The following is a 20,913-nucleotide window of genomic DNA, read 5'->3' as shown; positions in this document are numbered from 1 at the left end:
AAACGGGCTATATGACAAGCGTTCGTTGGGGAATTGGCGAACGGACGCTGGGAAACGGGCTGAATGACGAACGCTCGTTGGGGACGAGCGTTCGTTGGGGAATTGGCGAACGGACGCTGGGAAACGAGGCTGAAAGACGAGCGCTCGTTGTGGACGAGCGTTCGTTGGGGAGATGGTCACCCAAACGGTCCGTCCAAGAAGTGGCCGGACGGACGTTCGGAGAGGGGGTAGATGACGAACGTTCGAAAAAAAGGCCTAAAAACGTGCGTTTATTCTGGGCTTGGCCCACCCAGGTGGTTTCTAACCTAGAATTCCCCTAGGGGTTCTCTCACTCTACACTCAATGCTGCCTCCCTCCATCGAGACCCAGGTCTCTTTCTCTCTAACCAGGAAAAGCTAGGGCTGGGAGGCACGCCCCCGCCACCTCCGAACCAAACCAGCCACCGCGACGAAGATGGGCACCGCGTTACTGCCCCCTTTGGACCAGCCACCACGTCACGTCGTGCCTCGATCCGGCCACCCAGGGAGGGGTTCCTCTCCAGCGTCTCTGCGCCGCGCCTGCCTAACTTGCCGCCGCTCACCACCGCGACCCAGTCACCACGCCACCGCCTCTCGTTCCAACCCTTCCTCTCTTTCCTCTTGTTGTTTTCTTGACTGTACAATGGGCTATGTGTGTGAATGTTGTTCGGTGGTGACGAAGGTGAAGGCTGATTCGGAGATGAAGATGATGAAGTGGGGAGCGGCGATGATTGCGTGAAGGAGGATGACGGGTTCACGGGGTGATGGGCAGACGTTGGAGGTATAGTGGATGGCGGGGTTGAAGATGATGAAGATGAATATGAAGATGGCGGAAGTTTGAAGTGGGAGCGTGAAGGTTGTGGGTTAGTTATTGGAAATGGATGAAGATGAGGTGGTTTCCGAAGAGAGGGGTCAAAGGTTGGGGTATAGTTGAAGGTAGATGGTTGAAGATGCAGAGGATAGGTGACGGCTCAGTGTTGGAGATGATGTTGGCCGAACGGTAAGGATGAATACGGTGGGCTGGAGTTATGAGTTTCTGTATGATAGATGATGAAGGCGTTGGGTTGAGGTGGTTACGGATAGGGTACATACGAGAAGGCGAATGGCTACCCCAGCCGAGAGAGGCAAGACGAAGGCTATGGCGATGGCGCCTTGAGCAAAAAGGGAAACCATGCTTCTCTGAATTTGACCATCATGATGTTTTATGGATAAGTGTTGAGAAGAAGAAAAGGGATATTGAGAGTGGATTATGGTTGAAGATGGAGATGAGGTGTTGAAAATGAAGAAGGTAAGGGATGAAAATGATGGGTTGGCCGTGGGGTGTTGGTAGTAGTGTTAGAGATGATGATGCTGGAGGTGGTATAAGGATGAAGATGTTAGGTGCCCCCGTGGTATAAGGATGAAGATCATAGGTTGTTTGGCTGTGGGATAAGGTGTTGTTGATTGGAAATGAAGGGAAACTTGAAGGGTGAAAATTGGGAGTGGAAGAAAAAGGTGGCTGAAAGGGTGTTGGTTACTATAGTAGCCGGAGACGATGGTGAAGGTTCATATACAGGACCAATCTTAAACAGAGCAGTATCAAGCGTAAAAAAACGCAATAACAAGTATAAAAAGGCAATAGCAACCATAAAAGCTCCAGTGTTCATTCCATCATACGTGACAATATGAACGAGTGAAGTAGTTGCTTACCTCTTGGAGCTCCTATGCTATTGCTTGGCGTCTCTAGTGGCTGCTGCAACTGCGAGTGAAGTTGGTGCTGGTAGTGAAGATCTCCAGGAAAATCCCCTTCTCCCTTGAGTGGCTGACTTCTCCCTTCTCTTTTGCTGTAAATAATGTCTCTTGTTCTTCTTTGCAGGTGCCAATGGTGAAGGTCCCCCAGCAGCCCTCACCAATGATCGAAGATGATGGATGCCCCCCAAACAACCCCCGCTGTGTGTATATTTGCTCCTTGCTTTTCTGTCCCAAAACTAGAATTCCCCTTTTCTCTACTCTCTCTGTGCTTTTGTGCAATTCTCTCTGCCCCCCGAATCGTTCCGTACCCAGCCCGTATGCCCAAATCGCCTTGTACCAATTTCGTACACCCCTAACGCATCTGCCACCACTCGCTCTTTGCAGAAAACCGTTTCTGCCTCTCCCCCTCCAGCACATACCCTGTTCTTTTTTTCTTGTCCCCCAAACCCAAAACATTCTCTCTTTTCTCGTATCTTTTCTCATCATTTTTTTTAAGACAAAAATGCCTTTTTTCTTCTCCTTCTTTTTTAGTTATATAATATTAGCACAAAATAAAATATAAAGAGATAAAACTAGAAAAAAAAACAAAAATGAAAATAAAATAATAAAAATAATAATAAAAATAAAATAAAAAAAGAAGAAGAAAAGAAAAAGAATAAGTAAAGTGAGAAATAAAAATAAAAAATAAAGATAACATAATATAAGAATAAAATCAGGCATAATAAATAAATATTAAAAAAAAGTCATAAAATAAATAAATCAACAAAAATAAAATAAAAATAACAGGATAAAAAGCAAAAATAAAGTAAAACAGTAAAAATAAAAAATAAAAATAAAAAAATGTAAAAGCCAAAAAAAATCGATCCGGACGAAATTTGGTATTGACAGTTTGTTTCCTATTATTATTTTCTATGAGACTTCTTTGTTTCATCTTGTTTAGTTAAACTTGAAAACCAAGGTTTTTATGACGAGCTTTCTATAGATGTTTCTATAGACGAGTTTGTCTTGTCATGATAGCCGGGATGTAGGAAAGAATAATGAAAGACTAGTATTTAAGTTTACGAGGGAATAATGAAAGACTAGTATTTTAGGGTAAACTTAGATGTAATAGAATTAAATGGGTTGTTTATTTGTATAGGAGTTTTGTCTTTTTTAAAGTGTACAAATCAATAGTTTAATATATTGGTCATTATATAGTAATAGCTAATAGTTGTGTCTTAATGGTAAAGCTTATGGCTTGGAGAATGTGAGTCATGTATGTTGTAGTGTCAAGTTTGTAGGAAAAGTGATGCTAATTATCTCATCCAAGAGGGGGGGTGAATTGGTTAGCCCTTAAAAAATTGTTCTTTCAAAAGCTTTTCAAAATCTTTAAGGTTTTCTTGAAATCAATATGACAAGTATATATGAACAATAATAAAAGAGAAGGAAGAGAGAAATCAACACAAAGATTTATACTGGTTTGGCTAAGCCTACATCTAGTCTTCCTTTAACAACCTTAGTTGAAGGGAACCACTATAATGATAGAGTTATACAAAAAAGAATACAGAGAACTCTCATCTCAATGCACTCTCCTTCCCCAACTCAACATCCCTTATAGTACAAGACGTTATAGTCTCACAACCCAGAAAACAATCCCAACTCAAAATGCAGAAAACACACGTTCTCTTCTTGGCTCACAACAACAGGGAAACACAATCCTCTTGATTATAGGTAGGCACTGATCTTGATAAAATACACCTCTTGTACATAATATGATCAACAATGTGAAAGAACAACTTCTTTGTGAGAATCTTGATGAATTTCCTTCTAATTAAGCTATCTTGATTCTCCAAGAAGATTAGAACGCTCCTTCAATTAATTATCATCAAACAAATAAGTTATGAAAGTATAAGATCATAAAATCATGTTGAGGTAGCGGACAATGCGTTTATTTATAGAATTTTCAAACTCTGACGCAGTTTAATCGATTAAGCACATAATGTATCAGATTTAACAAATTAAAAGCGCATGCAATCGATTAAAGAAATCATACAAGCCAACAATATTCAAATATGACCGTTATTGATGGTTATGGTTTTTCAAGAAAATGATTTTCACAATAAACGTATTTTGAAAATAATGTAATCGGTTAAGTTTCATACTATACACAACTTCCCCTATCAACAATGTTGACATGTAAAATAGTAGCAAAACAAGTTACACAAGGAAGTGAACAAGTTTTTCACATAAAGGTTTAGTTTTCCTAACACAGAGAAAACCCACACACAAAAACCATCACTTCTCAAACTCGAAACTGGATCGCTGGTAACCCTATCTTCTATATAATCAAAAAAGATTCGTGCTTTGAAATGGTGTCACTGGCCTGGCTTGCGTAAAGCTAACTTGACAAAGATCTGAACTGATCGATGAATTGACCCTAGCTTCTTGTAAGGGGATGTGAGGGCCCTCCCACTATTTGGATTGGAAAGAGCTGGGAAGCTCCTAGACTATGGGGAAGGCAAAAGCTACTGACTTTCGCCTTGCAACTCGACTTTAAGACTGATGCCTTTTGCAACTCTTATGTCTTGCCTAGTCCTTCCGAGTCCTTGTCAAGTCTACTTCCAAAAATTCAAATCAGTTTCCAAAATCATTTTCAAATAGTATTTCACAAAGAACTATGTAACCTTGTTGATATGGGGAGTTATATCTAGCAAAACTCATCTCATATATGTGTTTTTGATGATGAACAAAAGAAATGTTTTATAGTTTCTTGCACAACAAATGGCAAAACAATTGTTAGATCTTTACTGTGTTTGTGCTTGAAATGATATGCATATGCATTCATTGTATGGAAATGAATCATAAGTTGAAACATATTGCACTTTGTATATCTAGAAAAAATAATCGATTAAAGTGTTAATATAATCTATTAAATTTCTTCAGAATTCAGTATATGCTTAACAACGACAAAACAACTATATTTTAACCGATTACATTAGTTGTATAATCGAATAAAACACGTTGCTATGCCAACATGTGTTTGCTGAGTGATTTGATGTATTTGGAAAGGAAAATGTTTTTGAAATTTGCTTAAGTATGGAACTTAACTAATTACATAAGTTTCATAATCGGTTAAAGTGTTTATCTTGGGAAAATAATTTTCATTAAAAGTCATAATTGCCTATAATGGTCATATTTTTTTGTTGTTGGCTTGTATAATTTATCTAATCGATTGGATGCGCTATTTAATCTGTTAAATCTGAAACAGATGTAAAATTGTTAAAGCAGAAGGAAAAGTTTAACATAGTACATTAAAAGTGTAATCGATTAAACTACGTCTGGTTTGAAAAATTCTATAAATAGACGTATTGTGTGCTAATTCAATACAATTCATGTACTTAGAGTTTAATAACTTACTTGTTTATTAAGTATTGATTGCAGGAGCGTCCTAGACTTCTTGGATAATCAAGATCATTCATTTGGAAAGATATTCATCAAGATTCTTGCAAGATAGTTGTGCCTATTCATTGTTGATCAATTCAAAACTTCAGGTGTATTCATTAAGGATCAGTGTTGACATTACAGTCAAGTGGATTGTGTTTCAGTTGCTATGAGCCAAGAGGAGAACCTATGTGCTCTGCATTGAGAGTTGGGATTGCTCTCAAGGTGTACAAAAAGTTGGGATTGCTTTCTGGTTTTTGAGATTATGAGGTGTTTACATCTTGTGTTGTAAGTGATATTGAGTTGAGGAAGGAGAGTGCATTGAGTGTGGAGTTCTCTGTATTCTTTCTTGTATAACTATATCATTATAGTGGTTCCCTTCAACTAAGGTTGTTGAAGGAAGACTAGATTAAAGTGTTAACCAATTCACCCCCTCTTGGTTGAGATTACATCACTTTTTCTACAAACTTGATTTCTCATTTTAAATGAAAATACATAAAAGCAAAGCTTTGTCGGACCCAAAAATCAATTTTTCTTTTTATACATTACTTTCTTTTTACTTTAAGGGGAAATAAACATTCTAAAAAGTAATTGCTTATTTAATTATAGTTACAATCTCATGTAAGAGTTGTAAGGTGTTAACACCTTTTCTACACATAAAATACTCTCAAACCTAAAATTCAATTTTCACAAATTATGTCTTATTTTATAATTTGTCATAATAAACTATGATATTTTATAATTTGTCATAATAAACTATGATGACGATTCTAAAATCTCGCCTGCTAATACAGTGAGTCTTTTTGTCCTAAAAACGCTTTTATGTGAACCTGTTAGATCAAGTTGTCCAAACAAACTATTTAAAAAATAACATGAATTAAATTATATATATATCCATTCCATGAAATTGTTAAAATTCTTCATCCAAACCCAAAAACAAGCTTAGGCTTCTTAAGATGCTTAAACAAGGTCTCTAAAAGAATCAAACAAACTATATCAATTAGAAACCCATCAATTATGGTATATGTAAAATGAGTTTTCTCTCTCTTTCAAGTCAATAATTAAAAACTAATTATTTCCAAGAGGCAAAGATGTCAATTTGATCTCTTTTAGCAAATTCTTTCATGTACACACAAAAAGAAAATCCACAGTACCCAATTACATGAAATCACTAGCCAAACTAATCCTATTTCCAAACCACTATTTCACTCACTCTTACTAAAAAATTTCTAACATGAAAATAAAATCTTGAATGAATGTTCCGTAATATTTGTAAGAGCTATTTATGTATCAACCATTGAGTGCGACTGCCTTTGTGTGGGACTAACACTCCCACCACGGCTAATCTTCAAAGCTGTTAATGCCTTCTTGATCTCCATTGTCATGGCACTATCCACACTCCCTGATGACAGCTTTTTGTGTGATTTCTGAAGATGGAGTTTAAGTGAACTACTACTTAGTCCAGCATTCTTGCCACAGATGGGACATATTTTCATCATTGGTTTCCGTTGCTGCCACTCCATTGAAACCTTGCCGTGCAGTTTCTGGTCTAGCTCAAGTAAGATCTTTTCAAAACCATTGTTGGGCTGAGATCGACGATGAACTCCTTTTAGAGCATTCCATGCGTCTAACAAAGTGAATTTCCTACAACACAAGCTTTTTAGTCCCTAAATTATCCTAAGTACTAGTAGCAGTGAGTGATAATATTAACTATCAAGGAAACTTAAGAGTTGCAAGTGTTCCAATTATCCTAAATAAAATTGCATTTTATATTCTTACTTACTTCCTAAGCATTAGGTAAGCGAGGACCAAAGTGGCACTTCTGCTTTTCCCCTCAAAGCAATGAACTAAAACACTCTGACCAGCTTTCTCAACATAATCTACAAAATCACAAGCCTCTTCAAATATGCTGCTGATGTTAGAATCTTCATCGTCACACACCTGTTCAATGGGAGAAGGAAGAGAGACAATATGAATAATTATTCCTGAACCGAAAACCTCGGTTAAAAATGCATAGATACCTTGATCTATCAAGGAAAGAAAATAGTTATAGATACTCAGTTACATTCATAAATTATACCATATTTAATAGCAAATAAAGTGCATGATTAAACGAGAAAATAAGCAGGCCTAGCTTAACTAGAAAATATTCTATCTAATGAAAAGATCAAAATGTCAAACCAACGAAATCAAATAACTTCCTAAAGGGAACTGTAAGAAACAACAAGAGATAAATAGAGATGGAATCATATTATCAGAAAAGAGAAAGGAAATATTTTTATTTCTTTGATAATTTTATAAAAATACAGCCATTGATTTATAGAATAGATTAGTCCCAAAGACAATAAAATATGCCACAATGGGGAAAACCAGAACTCAAAAATAACATAGTCTATCACCTGAATAATTTGATCATGATTTATTACAATATGATTCTGGACATATTTATCACAATATTAATTCAAGACGTAATTTAAGAAATATTTTATAGAAAAATAAGGACAAACTTGTGAGAAAATTTAGTTTGGTCATAATATATCCTGGATCCCACGGGCTGCCAGTAGCACTACCCAACAGATCAAGCATTTGAGGAGGGTTTGCATAACTACCATGCCTGGCCAGAGGGTTATCTCATTTTTCACGTGAGGATGCCCAGTTAAAGACCAAAAACAATAAGCTTTAGCACAATATAAAAAGTGTCGTGTCTACACTTGAAACACAGATATCTCATGTAAGATTGTGTTGGGAATGAAAAACATTCATGAGCATGCATCATGACTTTTGAATGAATGGAACATCAAATAGTAATATGAAACTCATGATGTTATTACAGTAAGAAACAAATAAAAAAGCTCGAATCCCACACAAAAACTGGATTAATCCTGCATGAAAATGCATGCATGATTATAAAAATGCAGACTAGGACATTAGGCATGAAGTAAATTGATTCTATCGCAAACTAAACCTTATATAATGGTAATAAATAGACATTAGTACAACTCACAGAGAAATTTTTGTATCTGAATAGATCAGGAAACTGAGAATCTAATTGGCCAATTTCATTTGTACACAAACATAAAATATGTGTAATTCCCAAGTGTTGTAGGGTGTATGTAGATCTTGCAGCCAGCGCTCCACCAATGAACAGACTATTTGTAACAGCAGATGGTCTCTCTGTATTTGCAGCCTCAGATATCAGTGCAATCCTCTCAAGGATATGCTCAAGTCTGACCTGAAGGTCAATGGAGTGAGTAATTGCTTAATTCATGTATCCTCCGTAAGTGAAATGAATCCAACATATTAGTTCTGAATACTATTTTAAATTGAGATACCTTCAGTTCGTATGCATCAACAACGGTGTTGTTATCACCACCCTCGAAAAATCCTGTGTTAAAATTGTTCTCCAAGCATAACTTGACTGCATCATTTTTTAGCATTTCATTCCATTGTTCCAATTCTTTATTAGATTCTGAGTCAACCTGGAAATCAGGAAGAGGAAGAGTATAAGACATGATAAAAGACAATAAATAATAAAATGCAGTTTTACTTGTCTTTTCGAAGACAGCTAGTTACCATACTTCTATATCTTTTTCCCTCGATCACCTCAAGATACTTGATTAATTGTGTATGACATAGAAAAGTGAAACTACCAAAAATCAAATTATTTGGAAGAAAGCAACATTTTCAATGCACCACCCATTTTTAGGACCTCACCAATGTCAAACAACACTACTTCAAATAAGATAGCAACAAGAACAAAGGTCAGAGTAACTTGTTTTCCAAAATAAAATAACTGAATCCTATTGGTTAAATTTCATGCTCTTATTCTGAAAACAATAAGAGTACACCTGGTCGGTCTTCAATACTGTTAATGTAAATTTATTTTGCATAACAAGCAATATGCCAATGGCTGATTATTTATGATCCATCCAGAAAAAAAGAGACAGGATTAAAGAACCAAAACAATGAATTATGAAACAAGATCCCGTTTCCTAGAGACCAACCTTGGCAAATTTATGTAAATCACGAAGCTTAGTTGTCAAGCGCAAACAACGAAGTGACTCCGCACTTCCTTTAGGGTGTTTTCCATGCCAACCTTCTCGTGACGCAGGAGAGGCAGAGTCACAGCAATCTCTACTGCCTGAAGATGATGATGCCCTTGGAGCAGTTCTCTGTGATTCTGAATCACTACAATCTTGATGAATATCATTAGAATGTCTCTCCTTAATAGATGGGGAAAGACAACTGCCAGTAAAAGCTGGTGAAGGTAAGTCATGAACCACTGCATCCTCCTTTTCAGACTCTCCTGATGATATTTTGCCTACAGCATTCATAAATAACCTTAACAAATTATCAAGTTTTTGATGAAGTGTGAGTAGGAATATATGGAATCCCTGCATGTCCATAAGAGCGGCACGAAAACCATTACGGAACTCATGAACTAGTGCTGCTACATCATCTGTGTGAACATCAGTTGTTGTGTTGGTGTCTTCTAGAGGAGGACATCCTAATCTCCCTCCAGTTATATCATGTAATAGGTTAGAAGAAAACTCAGAGCTATTCAGTAGTAACTCAACCAACTTAGGATAATTAGCTTGGTCATCTGCACGCTTTCCAGCAGGGGGTCGACGGGGTACACCAGAATCAATTGCCACAATGTTAAAGTCAGTTAGCATTGATTCTCCTGATGTTTGACTTTTCATATTCATGTGAGTGGGTATTGATGTGTATTTGATGTCAGAAAGACCAGGGTATTGTGATACCGAACCAGAATTATGAGAATTCATTCTACTATCAACTGATGTTGACCTTTTCTCTTTTTGAAGTGCCCTACTCACCCTTGGTCCATATCGGTTCACTGCAGAATTAAAGGTTTCTCCTATTGTATCCACATTTGCAGAGATTACTTTTTCAGTCAATAACAAATTTGCAGAGTTCCCACGCCATCTAAGCTGCCGGCAAGGGAGCCTATCTTCATTTCTGATGACAAGATCCAACATCAGTACTCTGCCAAGGGCTGCTGCTGTTCTTTCTGCATATTCCTGTGACTCAAAAGTTCTAGAGCTTTCAAGCAAGGGTGAACCATGCACATAACTACAATAATAAGATGATTAAAAATAGTCATCTTTAGAATAAAGGATAAAAAGTAGACATCTTGCGGGCAAGGAATAGCTAAGTGATTTTGCACCACTGGATTTGATTTAACTTATAAATGGAATAACAAAACTTTTGTTTTCATACTAATCCAACTTCCATTAAATTGCCCACCACCACATAGAGAAGAAAACACACAGAATAGTTAATTATCTCTTGCTAAATACCAAAAGCTGTCATTACAATATTGAAATTTATATGAAAATGTCATTTCTTGGATGGTTGCATTAACTCAGACATAAGATGATAACATTGCATGGGAGTATTTGAAATTATCACATCAGGCCCAATCATGAACAACTCTTGAAAACAAATATAACAGGGCAAGCAAGGAATCTCCTGCTGCCATGGGTAAAAACCTTATCATATTAACACTAGATTTCAATCATACCTCATAAACATGAGACATCGGCTAAGATCAAGTGCTTCCAGAAGTTCTGTGCATGTCAGTTCAACAATTGCATCACCTGCAGAACTTGCTGCATCTCTTGCTTTTTCTGTAGCTTCCTTTATTTGTATCCACTCTAAACTGGTATTGTGGATGACTCTAGCCTTGTATTTCAAATAGAAGTAATGGATGAATATGGCAGAAATATAATTTGATTTCTTAAGCCGGTAGTAAATCTGAAGGAGAATTAGATAAAAGAAGAATAACCTGAGGAGTTTGAACTCCCAACCACTTGGCAAATTCATATCCGAGACGTTCGGATTGTGTTGCCATTCTTGAAGACGATATCTTTATAACCGCTGTTTCTTCTTTTGAGCAACCATCACCACTCTCACGACCGTTGAAAAAGGCAAAGAAGACTACCCCTCCAGAATTTACTGTTACCTATGTGCGCACAACCGAGAAGAAAGTGAGGCACAACTAGAGAAAGCAAGCTTGTATTCTTCAAAAGAAAAATGAAAATACACACAATTATTACAACATAACATTGATTTTTTTAAGTCAACCCTCACAGGAAACACTTGACCCCAAAAAAAAATCAATTAATGGAATAGAGTACGTACCACCGCTATAAGGAAGCACCTAGCATAAAATATATTGGACAGAAGATATATCATAAAGAAACTATAGTTCTTTATTAAGATTGAAAAGGAAGCCGATAATTATCAACATGTTCAAGTAAACATCACATTTTTTTTAATCTGTATATCTAAGTCTCTGGAACTTAAACATTAAGGTTATTTGCATATTGAAACAACTTCAAAAGCCCTTATACAGTTTGTGCAGTAAACAAGTTCATAGAAAAAGAAAAACCTCGAGAGCTCGGTTCATTTCATCCCCAGAATGTTCGTTGCTGCTAGTGTGTTCAGTGTGGTGAAGTGAAGAGAGTCTGTCCCAAGAAAATGAACTCGATTCAATGTCCAACATTTCAGCTTTACCAAGCCTCTCCCACAAACTAATTTCTGTTTGCTGATCATTTTTCACATCCTCAATAGATTCTCCCAGGCTGAACACAAATTAAATCATCCTTAGCCACCACTTCAGATAAAAACTAAATTTATAACCAAAAAGGAAACTCCTCTAACACGCCCCCTTCACTACTTCCCTTCTAAAAAAGCACAAAAATAAAAAATTTAAGCGTGGTTAGTTTGAAAAAACATTTTCTACTTTTACTTCTTTATAAGATCTGAAACTCGTTGGTTATTTCCTATGTAATTTTTTTAAATAGTAAAAAACAGTGTTATCAATTTAACATTCTTTGTAATTATTCATGAAAAAGAAAAAAAAGAAATGTTTTCCCAACCAAACATCCTCTTAGCATCATCCTATTACATACATGCTCAATGGCAATGATGAAAAATGGTACAAATGCATTTGGAAGAGAAGAAATAGTAGGGAACCTAGAAGGCATGGTGGAAGAACGGTGAGGGAAGCCAGAAGTGCGATGATTGGAAGTGCGTTTACGAACTAATTGGAGCCATTGCGCGAACATAGACGCAGGCCCTGCTGTGATGTCTCCCAACATGTACAAAACCTGCATTCACCAAACAAGTTTCAATCTTTTATATTGCAGAGAGAACCCAATTGCAAAATATACCTTATAGGTGACGCTGAGAGTGAAAGGGGCCTCAGCCTCCTCCTTTTCCACTTCACCTTTACCCTGCAATTCCTACTCCCACACGTAAATTTCAGAACATCACGTTACATGGGTTAGGACTAGGAATGAAGTTTCAAAATTCACACACTCAATGCATCTATGCAAACAGGATCTATATTAACACCAGTTTCCTATTTGGGTTTATATAAGTAAACGGGAAGTGAAAAGAGAAAAATGGGTATAAACCTGGTTTTGGGTTTGCAAAGAGTCGGTGAATGCCCCAGGATCCTGCTTTTGCTGCTCTTTTGCCATCTTCTTTGGTATAAAAAATTAGTTAGGTTTCTGAAAGAGTGAGAAAACTGCTCCTGCTTTTTTCTAGAATGGAGGGAAAACTGTGATCGTGGTGTCTACAGAGGTTACGGACATCTATAATAATTGGTGGAGTAATGAGTACAGAAACTTCTTCAGCAACGTTCTAAAATACTTATTAAAACATGTGGATATATCATGAGAGATCTTAGATTTAAGATTCTTAATCTTATATAAGACTTTGAGTCTTCCCACTTAAACAACATCGTCCAATCATAATGGGTTTTGTAAAATTTCGTACTGGAATACAATTGGTAAGGTCTTATAAAGAATAAAATTCTACTCAAAGTAATATGGTGAGAAAATTACATTCGAAATGGTCTAACAAAAAATTTATAATTAGCAAAATATAAATAAAAAACCTCAACGTATTCAATAAATATGATGATACAAAAATGGGATCCTATGCTACTTAGGACTAGGACTCGGCAAAAATAACTGATCTGTATGTACTATAGTTAACTATATTATATTATATTTAAAAAAACTGATCCATTTTTACTAAAAGTTCAGTATACTATTATTTTATGGTTTAGTTTTTAAAAACTGAACTTATAACAGTTTCGGTTCAGTTAACTGTGAGAACTATATATACTCTTTTCTCTTCTCTAAATTGCTCCGTCTTGCTAAGAAAACATTATTTAATAATAAAATATTAATAAAAGAAACCGTTCAAATAAAAAATTAATAATGAATTTTTTAAGACAAATTTTTTTTATCACAAATTTTTATATTTTTTCATCAATAAACATATATTACTTTGTAAATAATATTATTTTAAGTAATAAAAGTAAAATATATTTTTTTAAATTTAATTTTATTAAATGATTAAGTAATATAAATCATAAAAAAAAGACTATATAAAAAAATAATACTTTAAATATATTATATTCTTTAACATATTATTAAATATGTAAAAATATGTTAAAAAAACTTTTAATGATATTAAAATGTGTGTAAGCGCACACACTAAAATAACTATTTATTTTAAAAATCAACTTCCTTTAAAATAAATATCAATATTATTATTTTTAAATGATAGAATTTTACATACTAAAACTAAATTATATTTTTTAACGTTAAATTTTATTAAATGAATATATAATGAAATATCATAAAAAAATAGCAATGTAGCAAAAATAATTAATATTATAGAAATATCAAATGACAAAAAAATTAACAAACGTTTATAAAGAGTAATTTTTCTAGTATCATTGTTTATTATATTATAATAATTAATAAATATTAGTTTAATTTTTACATAATAAAATATAAATAATAAATAATTGATTAATGAAACAATTTTACGAGTTGAACAAAATAAATATAAATAAAAAATTATTTTAAAATAAAATAAGTAGATAAAAAGATAAAATAAATTATATACACATATAAAACAAAAAAATATAAATTAAAAATTTAAAAAATAAATATAAAAGTAAAATAATATTCATGACAAAATAAATATAAATAAAAAAGCAAAAAAAATAAAAATAAATAAATAATAAAATAATTTCCGTACACATATAATAATAAAAGAAATATAAATAAAATAGAAAATAATAATATCAAATAATTAAAAAGTTAATTTGTAAGACACTTATGAATAAAATAAAATAAATATTAAAATAATTTTCAATTAAAAAGAACATGTATTGTTATACTATTCACTTTAAAAAATAGTACAATTCAGTTTAAAATTAGTATAATTCAGTTTAAAATTAGTATAGTTAGTAGTTCAGTTTAGTTTATATTGTAGTTTAGTACAATTTAGTATAGTTCAGTTCAGTGCAGTTTGATAAAACAAAAAACAGTTCAGTACAGTTTGTCTGAACTGTTTTACAGCTCAGTTCAGTTTATACAAATTAGTTTTTAGTTCAGTACAGATTTTAGCAGTATAGTGCAGTTCAGTTCTATTTGCCCACCCCTACTTAGGACAAGGAAAACCTACTTAGGACAAGGAAAACTCAGGATTACATCTGTCAACATCCAATTTCGTCCAGGTAAGTAAATATTTAAAATAATAAAGAATAAGAGAATAATAATTAATGGTGGATAAAAAGGGATAAAATAATAACTTTAATACCAAACACAATATTTTTGAAATGTTAGTTTAATATGGTAATAATTTGAATTAATATTATGCTAATAATTATAAACAATAATTAAAATAGTATATTAATATAATTTGTTGCATGAGTTGCTTTTAAAGAGGAAAATATGATTTTCTGACAATAATGATTTAATTTGTTTTCTCGCAACCATGACCATTTCTTTCCCTATTTTGTTTTATTATCAATTAATTCACAATTAAGGCAAGATTTCAACAGTATTATATAAATACGCACTCTGTCACGGAAAAGGAAAAAGGGGAGGAGAAAAATATTTTGAAATAATAGAGATCAAGAGTATTGAAGAATATAGAGAAAAGTAAGTTCTCAGGTTAGAGGAACTCTGCCAAAAGAGATGTCAATCTTGTTTAAACCAAATCTTTTTCGGATTCAGTTTTTTCAAAAAAATCTACATCAATCAATAATATTTTTTTTAACAAACTCACAAACATTTTTCTACATAAAGAACTACGTATTGTCTATTATAAATGGATGTACGTAGGACCAAGGTCAATTCTTCTCGGGTTCATAAAACAAAAAATATTCTTTTGTCTCTTAATTTTCCTTATATTATTTTTTTTAGGGAAAATTAAACATATAAAAAAAAACCAGGTCAACTTTTTTACATTTAATTAAAGGTACTCCCTTTGGGCAGGCGCGATACGGTGCTAACACCTTCCTTATACGTAACCGATTCCCGAACCTAAAAATCTACTTTTCGTAGACCATGTCTTATTTTTTGGTTTTCCATAGTTTTTCCATAATAAATTATGGTGGCGACTCCCAAAACCTTTTTCTCACTTATTTTTTGGTTTTCCGTAGTTTTTCCATAATAAATTATGGTGGCGACTCCCAAAACCTTTTTCTCAAATCCGTTTGTTTTTCATGTCGTTGTCCCGTCGCGATCCCGGTTGCGACACCATTCATCTAGGATTCTTCCATCAATCAGTAGAATAAAAATAAATAAAAGAATACTGATGTTAATATTTATAAATTATTTAAATTTTAAAAGCAATAATTAAAAGAGGAAAACTAAAAAAAGAAAATGTGTGTATAGTTATAAAAATAACTATAGATAAAAATCATTTAGTTATTGAAATAAGATATATTATAAATAATATTGTGTACATAATTTTTTATTATGATTAATTATTTAAATTTGAAAAACTGGTTGATAGAAGAGTAAATATTTTTTTATAATTGATAGTTATTTGAATTAAAAAAATAGTTATTAAAATAATAAAACTGACAAATTTTTATTATAAATTATTATTTAAATTTAAAAAGTAGTAATTAAAAGTGTAAAACTGAAAAAAAAACATGAAAAAGGTATATACTCTTTATATATATTTATAAACTTTAAATAAATATATTTGTAGCTTTCTATAACAAAACACTCAGAGCAAGAGATATTAAATTCTCCCTTTCTAAATTAGTATTAACGTAAAAATGAAAACAACATGGATAATTTATTTACTTTGAAATGTTTATTTTAAAAAGTAAAATATTTTAAGATTTTAAAATTATTCATAAATAATAAAACTTACATGTTTTTTTATATTTTTTCTTTCGTAAATCGGCATTATGTTATTGATATGATGATAGTTTTATAGAGTTAGTTGATTATATTAGTTTTATTGTTATATAAATCGATTGTATAATGTTATATAGAATTAATGTATTCAATCAAAAGTCTTAAGTCTTTCCATTCAATATCTTCTTGTTCAGATTCTAATATAATCTTTGGATTCCCTATCTTCTTGGTTTCATTCAATATCTTCTTGTTCAGATTCTATTATAATCTTTGGATTCCCTATCTTCTTGGTTTCTTAGGAGGTGATCTTCCACCCACGTTTTCATCATGGTTGGCAACACATGCTTTATTTGTGATGATTTTGACAACTTCAAAACTTCAATGGAGTCTCATTTCTTGAAGCTAGGAACTTCGTTGGAGGCCCGCTTCATGGACATTGACGATTCTTTTGAAGAACAGTCTTGAAAAGATGATCAGTAACCGTCAAAACCATGCTTTCTCCAATAATGCTAATCAATATCACCCTCACTTTTGTAATACTCGGTTGGTTAGGTTGGATTTTCCTCGCTTCAATGGTGATGATGTGAAACAATGGTTAATTCAATCTAAAATCTTTTTCTCAATTGATGGTACCCCGGACGATTACAAGGTTCGATTAGTAGTTGTTCATTTCAAGGGCAAGGCTCTACAATAGCACACTGCCTACGTCAAGAAAGATGGGTTACTAAATCTTCCATCTTGAGATATGTACACCAAGATCTTGATTGCTCGGTTCGACAAGGTTGTAAGGATCCTATGGCTAAATTAATAAGGTTACGACAAAAAAATTTTGTTCAAGACTATCATGAAGCTTTTGATCAAATAGTTTCTCAAGTCAAACTATATGAGGACAATTTGAGTTGTTTTCTGGCAATTTGAAGCAGGATGTGCAGATGATGGTTAGGATTTCAACCCACCTATGATGAAAGCTTTTTCGTTGGCTAAGATGTATGAATCTGCCATAACCACTAATTCTCAATCTAAGCCATTCCACAAACAACATAAACCACCCTTATTACCTAACCCTACCCAAAACATTGAAGTCAATCGCCCCAAAACATAAACCCACGGTTTAACTCCTGCTTATATGAATGAAAGAAGATTCAGAGGTCTTTGCTACTTTTGTGATGAACCATTCACCCCTGCTCATAGTCTAACCCATAAGAAATTACAGATCCAGGTCCTAGAATTAGATGAGGACAATGATTCGGATGAGGAAACCACAACTCCAGTGGAAGCAAATGCAACCATTGTGGGGGAACCTTTAATTTCAGTTAATGCATTGACTGGGGTTACTAGCTTCAGAACAATGAGGGTCACTGATCTTTTCAAAAAGAAACCTCTACATATCCTTATTGATAGTGGAAGCACTCATAATTTCTTGGATGTTCAAATGGCCAAGAAATTGGGATGCAAGATTGCTACCATGGACCCTTTGAGTGTCACGGTAGCAAATGGTGCTAGGATGCAAATTAATAGTATGGTTAAAGGATTTCCATGGTTACTACATAATGCATCCTTCAAATCTGACATGCTGCTATTACCCTTAGGATGTTGTGACATGGTGCTTGGTATAGAATGGTTGATTACCTTAGGGGATATCACTTAAATCTTTGAGAACTTGACCATGGAATTTATGGTGGATGGTAAGAGACTGGTTTTGAGGGGTACAACAGGTACAGGGCTTAAGAAAATTAGAAAATAGCAGTTACATAAGACTCTTTCTATTGGGGTCCACATGTCCATGATACAGATGTGTGACAATGGTGAAGGTACTTTATTATAGTCTTTATCAACCCATATGGATTTCAGTACTATTCTTGACAACATTGAGAAATTATTGTTAGATTTTGAAGATGTGTCTTAGGAACCAACCACTCTTCCTCCTAAAAGAGTTGTTCATGATCATCGAATTCCTCTGGTTTAAGGTACAAACCCGTGAATAAAAGACCCTATAGATATGCAAAGCAACAGAAAGATATCATTGATGGACTCATTTGTTAATACTTGAAATCTGGCATCATTCAGAATAACAGCAGTTTGTAGTCTAGCCTAGTTGTTTTGGTTGGGAAAAAAGTTGGTGGATGGCGACTTTGCATCGATTACAGGGAATTGAATAAAATAACAGTAAAGAAACGATTTCCTATCCCTCTAGTTGATAATTTATTGGATGAATTACATGGTTCGAAATTCTTTTCTAAACTTGATTTGTAGTCTGGTTACAATCAAGTTCGAATAGTGGAAGAGGATATACACAAGAAAGCCTTTAAAACTCACTCAGGACATTATGAATACTTGGTTATGCTCTTCGACCTAATAAATGCACATGCCACTTTTCAAGCGGTATTCCAATAATTCTTAAGGAAATTTGTGCTCATATTTTCTGATGATATTTTAGTATATAGAACCTGTCTCGAAGATCATTTGGTTCATTTATACCAAGTCCTATCCACCATTAGAACCCATTCCCTATTTGCTAAGAAGTCCAAGTGCTACTTTGGAGTTACAAGGTGAAGTATTTGGGGCACTTCATCACCAAAGAGGGGTTGGCCATAGATCCTGCTAAGATAGTTGTTGTACAACAATGGCCCTTATCCCAGTCTATGAAGCTATTAAGAGGGTTCTTGGGTTTGGCTATTACATAAGATTTGTCAATTAGTATAGCACCACAGTCAAACCATTGCATGACATGCTCAAGAAGGATGTCTTTAGTTGGTCAGAACAAGCCAAGGGTGCTTTTCGAAAATTGAAAACTCAATTGAGCAACACACTTGTTGTGGCCTTACCTAATTACTCCAAAGAATTTGTGTTGGAGGTAGATGTATCTAGACAAAGAGTGAGAGCTGTTTTAATGCAGAACCAACACCCTATAGCCTACATTAGTAGGAGCTTTAATCCACAATAACAAGCACTTTCAACGTATGAGAAGGAACTGTTGGGAGTTGTGTTTGTAGTTCAAATATGGCGGCACTACTTACTTCCTAAGAAGTTTACTATAAAAGACAAATAATCAAAGCCTTAAGTATATCCTAGATCAACGGTTGTCCATGACATTCCAACAAAAGTGGTTAATTAAATTGATGGAGTTTGATTTCAATATTGAATACAAACAAGGGCGTGAAAATGTAGTTGTTGATGCCTTATCCGTAATAGAATGTTCAAGTCTCCTCGTTCATCAACCTGCGTCTGAGTTACTAAATGCAATAAAAATTACTTGTGAAATTTATGTAGATTTGCAACGAGTCATTACTGAGTTGCAGATTAACAACACTCACAAGCAGTTCTCTTGGTAGAGGGGAGAATTGAGGAGGAAAGGTAAGTTGGTAGTTGGTAAAGACTGGGAAGTAAGACGACAACTTTTGGTATGGTTACATGCTACTGCTTGCGAAGGACACTCAAGTAGGGATTCTACTCTTCATAAGGTAAATCGATAGTGTATTGGAAAGGCATGACCAAGGATGTTAGGAGATTTGTACAACAATGCCAAATATGCCAAAGGAATAAGTATGATATTGCTGCATCACCTGGATTACTACAACCATTACCTATTCCAGACCATGTATGACAACATATTACCATGGATTTTATAGAGGGATTACCCAAATCTTTTGGCAAGCAAGTTATCTTTGTAGTAGTTGACAAATTGAGCAAAGCAGCCCACTTTGTGGCATTATAGGACCCTTACACAACTGCAAAAGTAGTGCAATGCTTCTTTCACAACGTTTTCAAACTACACAGATTTCCCACTATCATTACAAGTGATAAGGATCCCATTTATAAGCCAGTTTTGGAAAGAGTTTATGACAATCTAAGGAGTTCAAATATAACTTTCCAGTACTTACCACCCTCAGAAGTGGTTAACATATGTGTTGAAACATACTTAAGATGAATGTGTTGTGATGCACCTAAATAGTGGTCCAAATGGCTTCCTTTTGGTGAATGGTGGTATAACATGACTTACCATAGTTCTATCAAGGCTAGCCCCAACGAAATTATGTATGGACATACCCCTCCTATTCATCTACCATACTTGTCTGAAGAGTCTAAAGTGGAGTTAATAAATAGAAGTTTCCAAAATAGGGAAGAAATATTCAAGATGACAAAATTCCACATGAAAAGGGCACAAGAGAGAATGAAACAGTTGACAAACAAACATAGACCAGAAAGAGAATTTCAGGTTGGAGATTTGGTTTTTGTCAAACTCCATCCATATAGACAAATTTATGTGGCATTTAGAAGAAATGCAAAGCTAGCTCCTAAATACTATGGACCTTATTATATCCTTGAAAAGATTGCTACTATGGCTTATAAGGTGCAATTACTAGCTAATTCCTTGATACATAATGTCTTTCATGTTTCACAATTGAAGAAATCAGTAGGAGAGACAAACACTTCAATCAACTGCCCAATAACAGAAGAAGTTGTCACCAAGGAACCTGAAGTTATCATTGACAAAGCTACTGTGAAGAGAGGTAATAAGGTTGTCACCAAAG

At 34.1% G+C, this 20,913-nt stretch overlaps 1 protein-coding gene across 2 annotated transcripts; it reads right to left on the bottom strand.

The window, feature by feature from the left end:
• Nucleotides 1–6,260: 6,260 nt before the first annotated feature.
• LOC124826596 (dual specificity protein phosphatase PHS1-like) lies at nucleotides 6,261–12,856 on the bottom strand. Of its 2 annotated transcripts, none has more exons than XM_047299457.2 (11): nucleotides 12,614–12,856; nucleotides 12,368–12,439; nucleotides 12,171–12,304; nucleotides 11,584–11,776; nucleotides 10,978–11,154; nucleotides 10,714–10,874; nucleotides 9,173–10,262; nucleotides 8,501–8,647; nucleotides 8,173–8,400; nucleotides 6,952–7,109; nucleotides 6,261–6,812 (listed from the first exon to the last, which is right to left on the bottom strand). In XM_047299457.2, exons 1-11 carry the CDS (start codon nucleotides 12,677–12,679, stop codon nucleotides 6,452–6,454), a joined length of 2,787 nt encoding a protein of 928 aa, XP_047155413.2. In that variant the 5' UTR covers nucleotides 12,680–12,856; the 3' UTR covers nucleotides 6,261–6,451. The 2 variants fall into 2 exon arrangements, with proteins under 2 accessions (XP_047155413.2, XP_087962587.1); XM_088106461.1 differs by having other exon boundaries at nucleotides 12,368–12,430.
• Nucleotides 12,857–20,913: the final 8,057 nt, after the last annotated feature.

This window comes from Vigna umbellata, chromosome 2, assembly GCF_029865625.1.
Source record: "Vigna umbellata cultivar VRB3 chromosome 2, Vumbellata_1.0, whole genome shotgun sequence".
NCBI lineage: Eukaryota > Viridiplantae > Streptophyta > Magnoliopsida > Fabales > Fabaceae > Vigna > Vigna umbellata.
The sequence above is the reverse complement of the archived record's forward strand: the minus strand, read 5'-3'. Positions and strand labels throughout refer to the sequence as shown.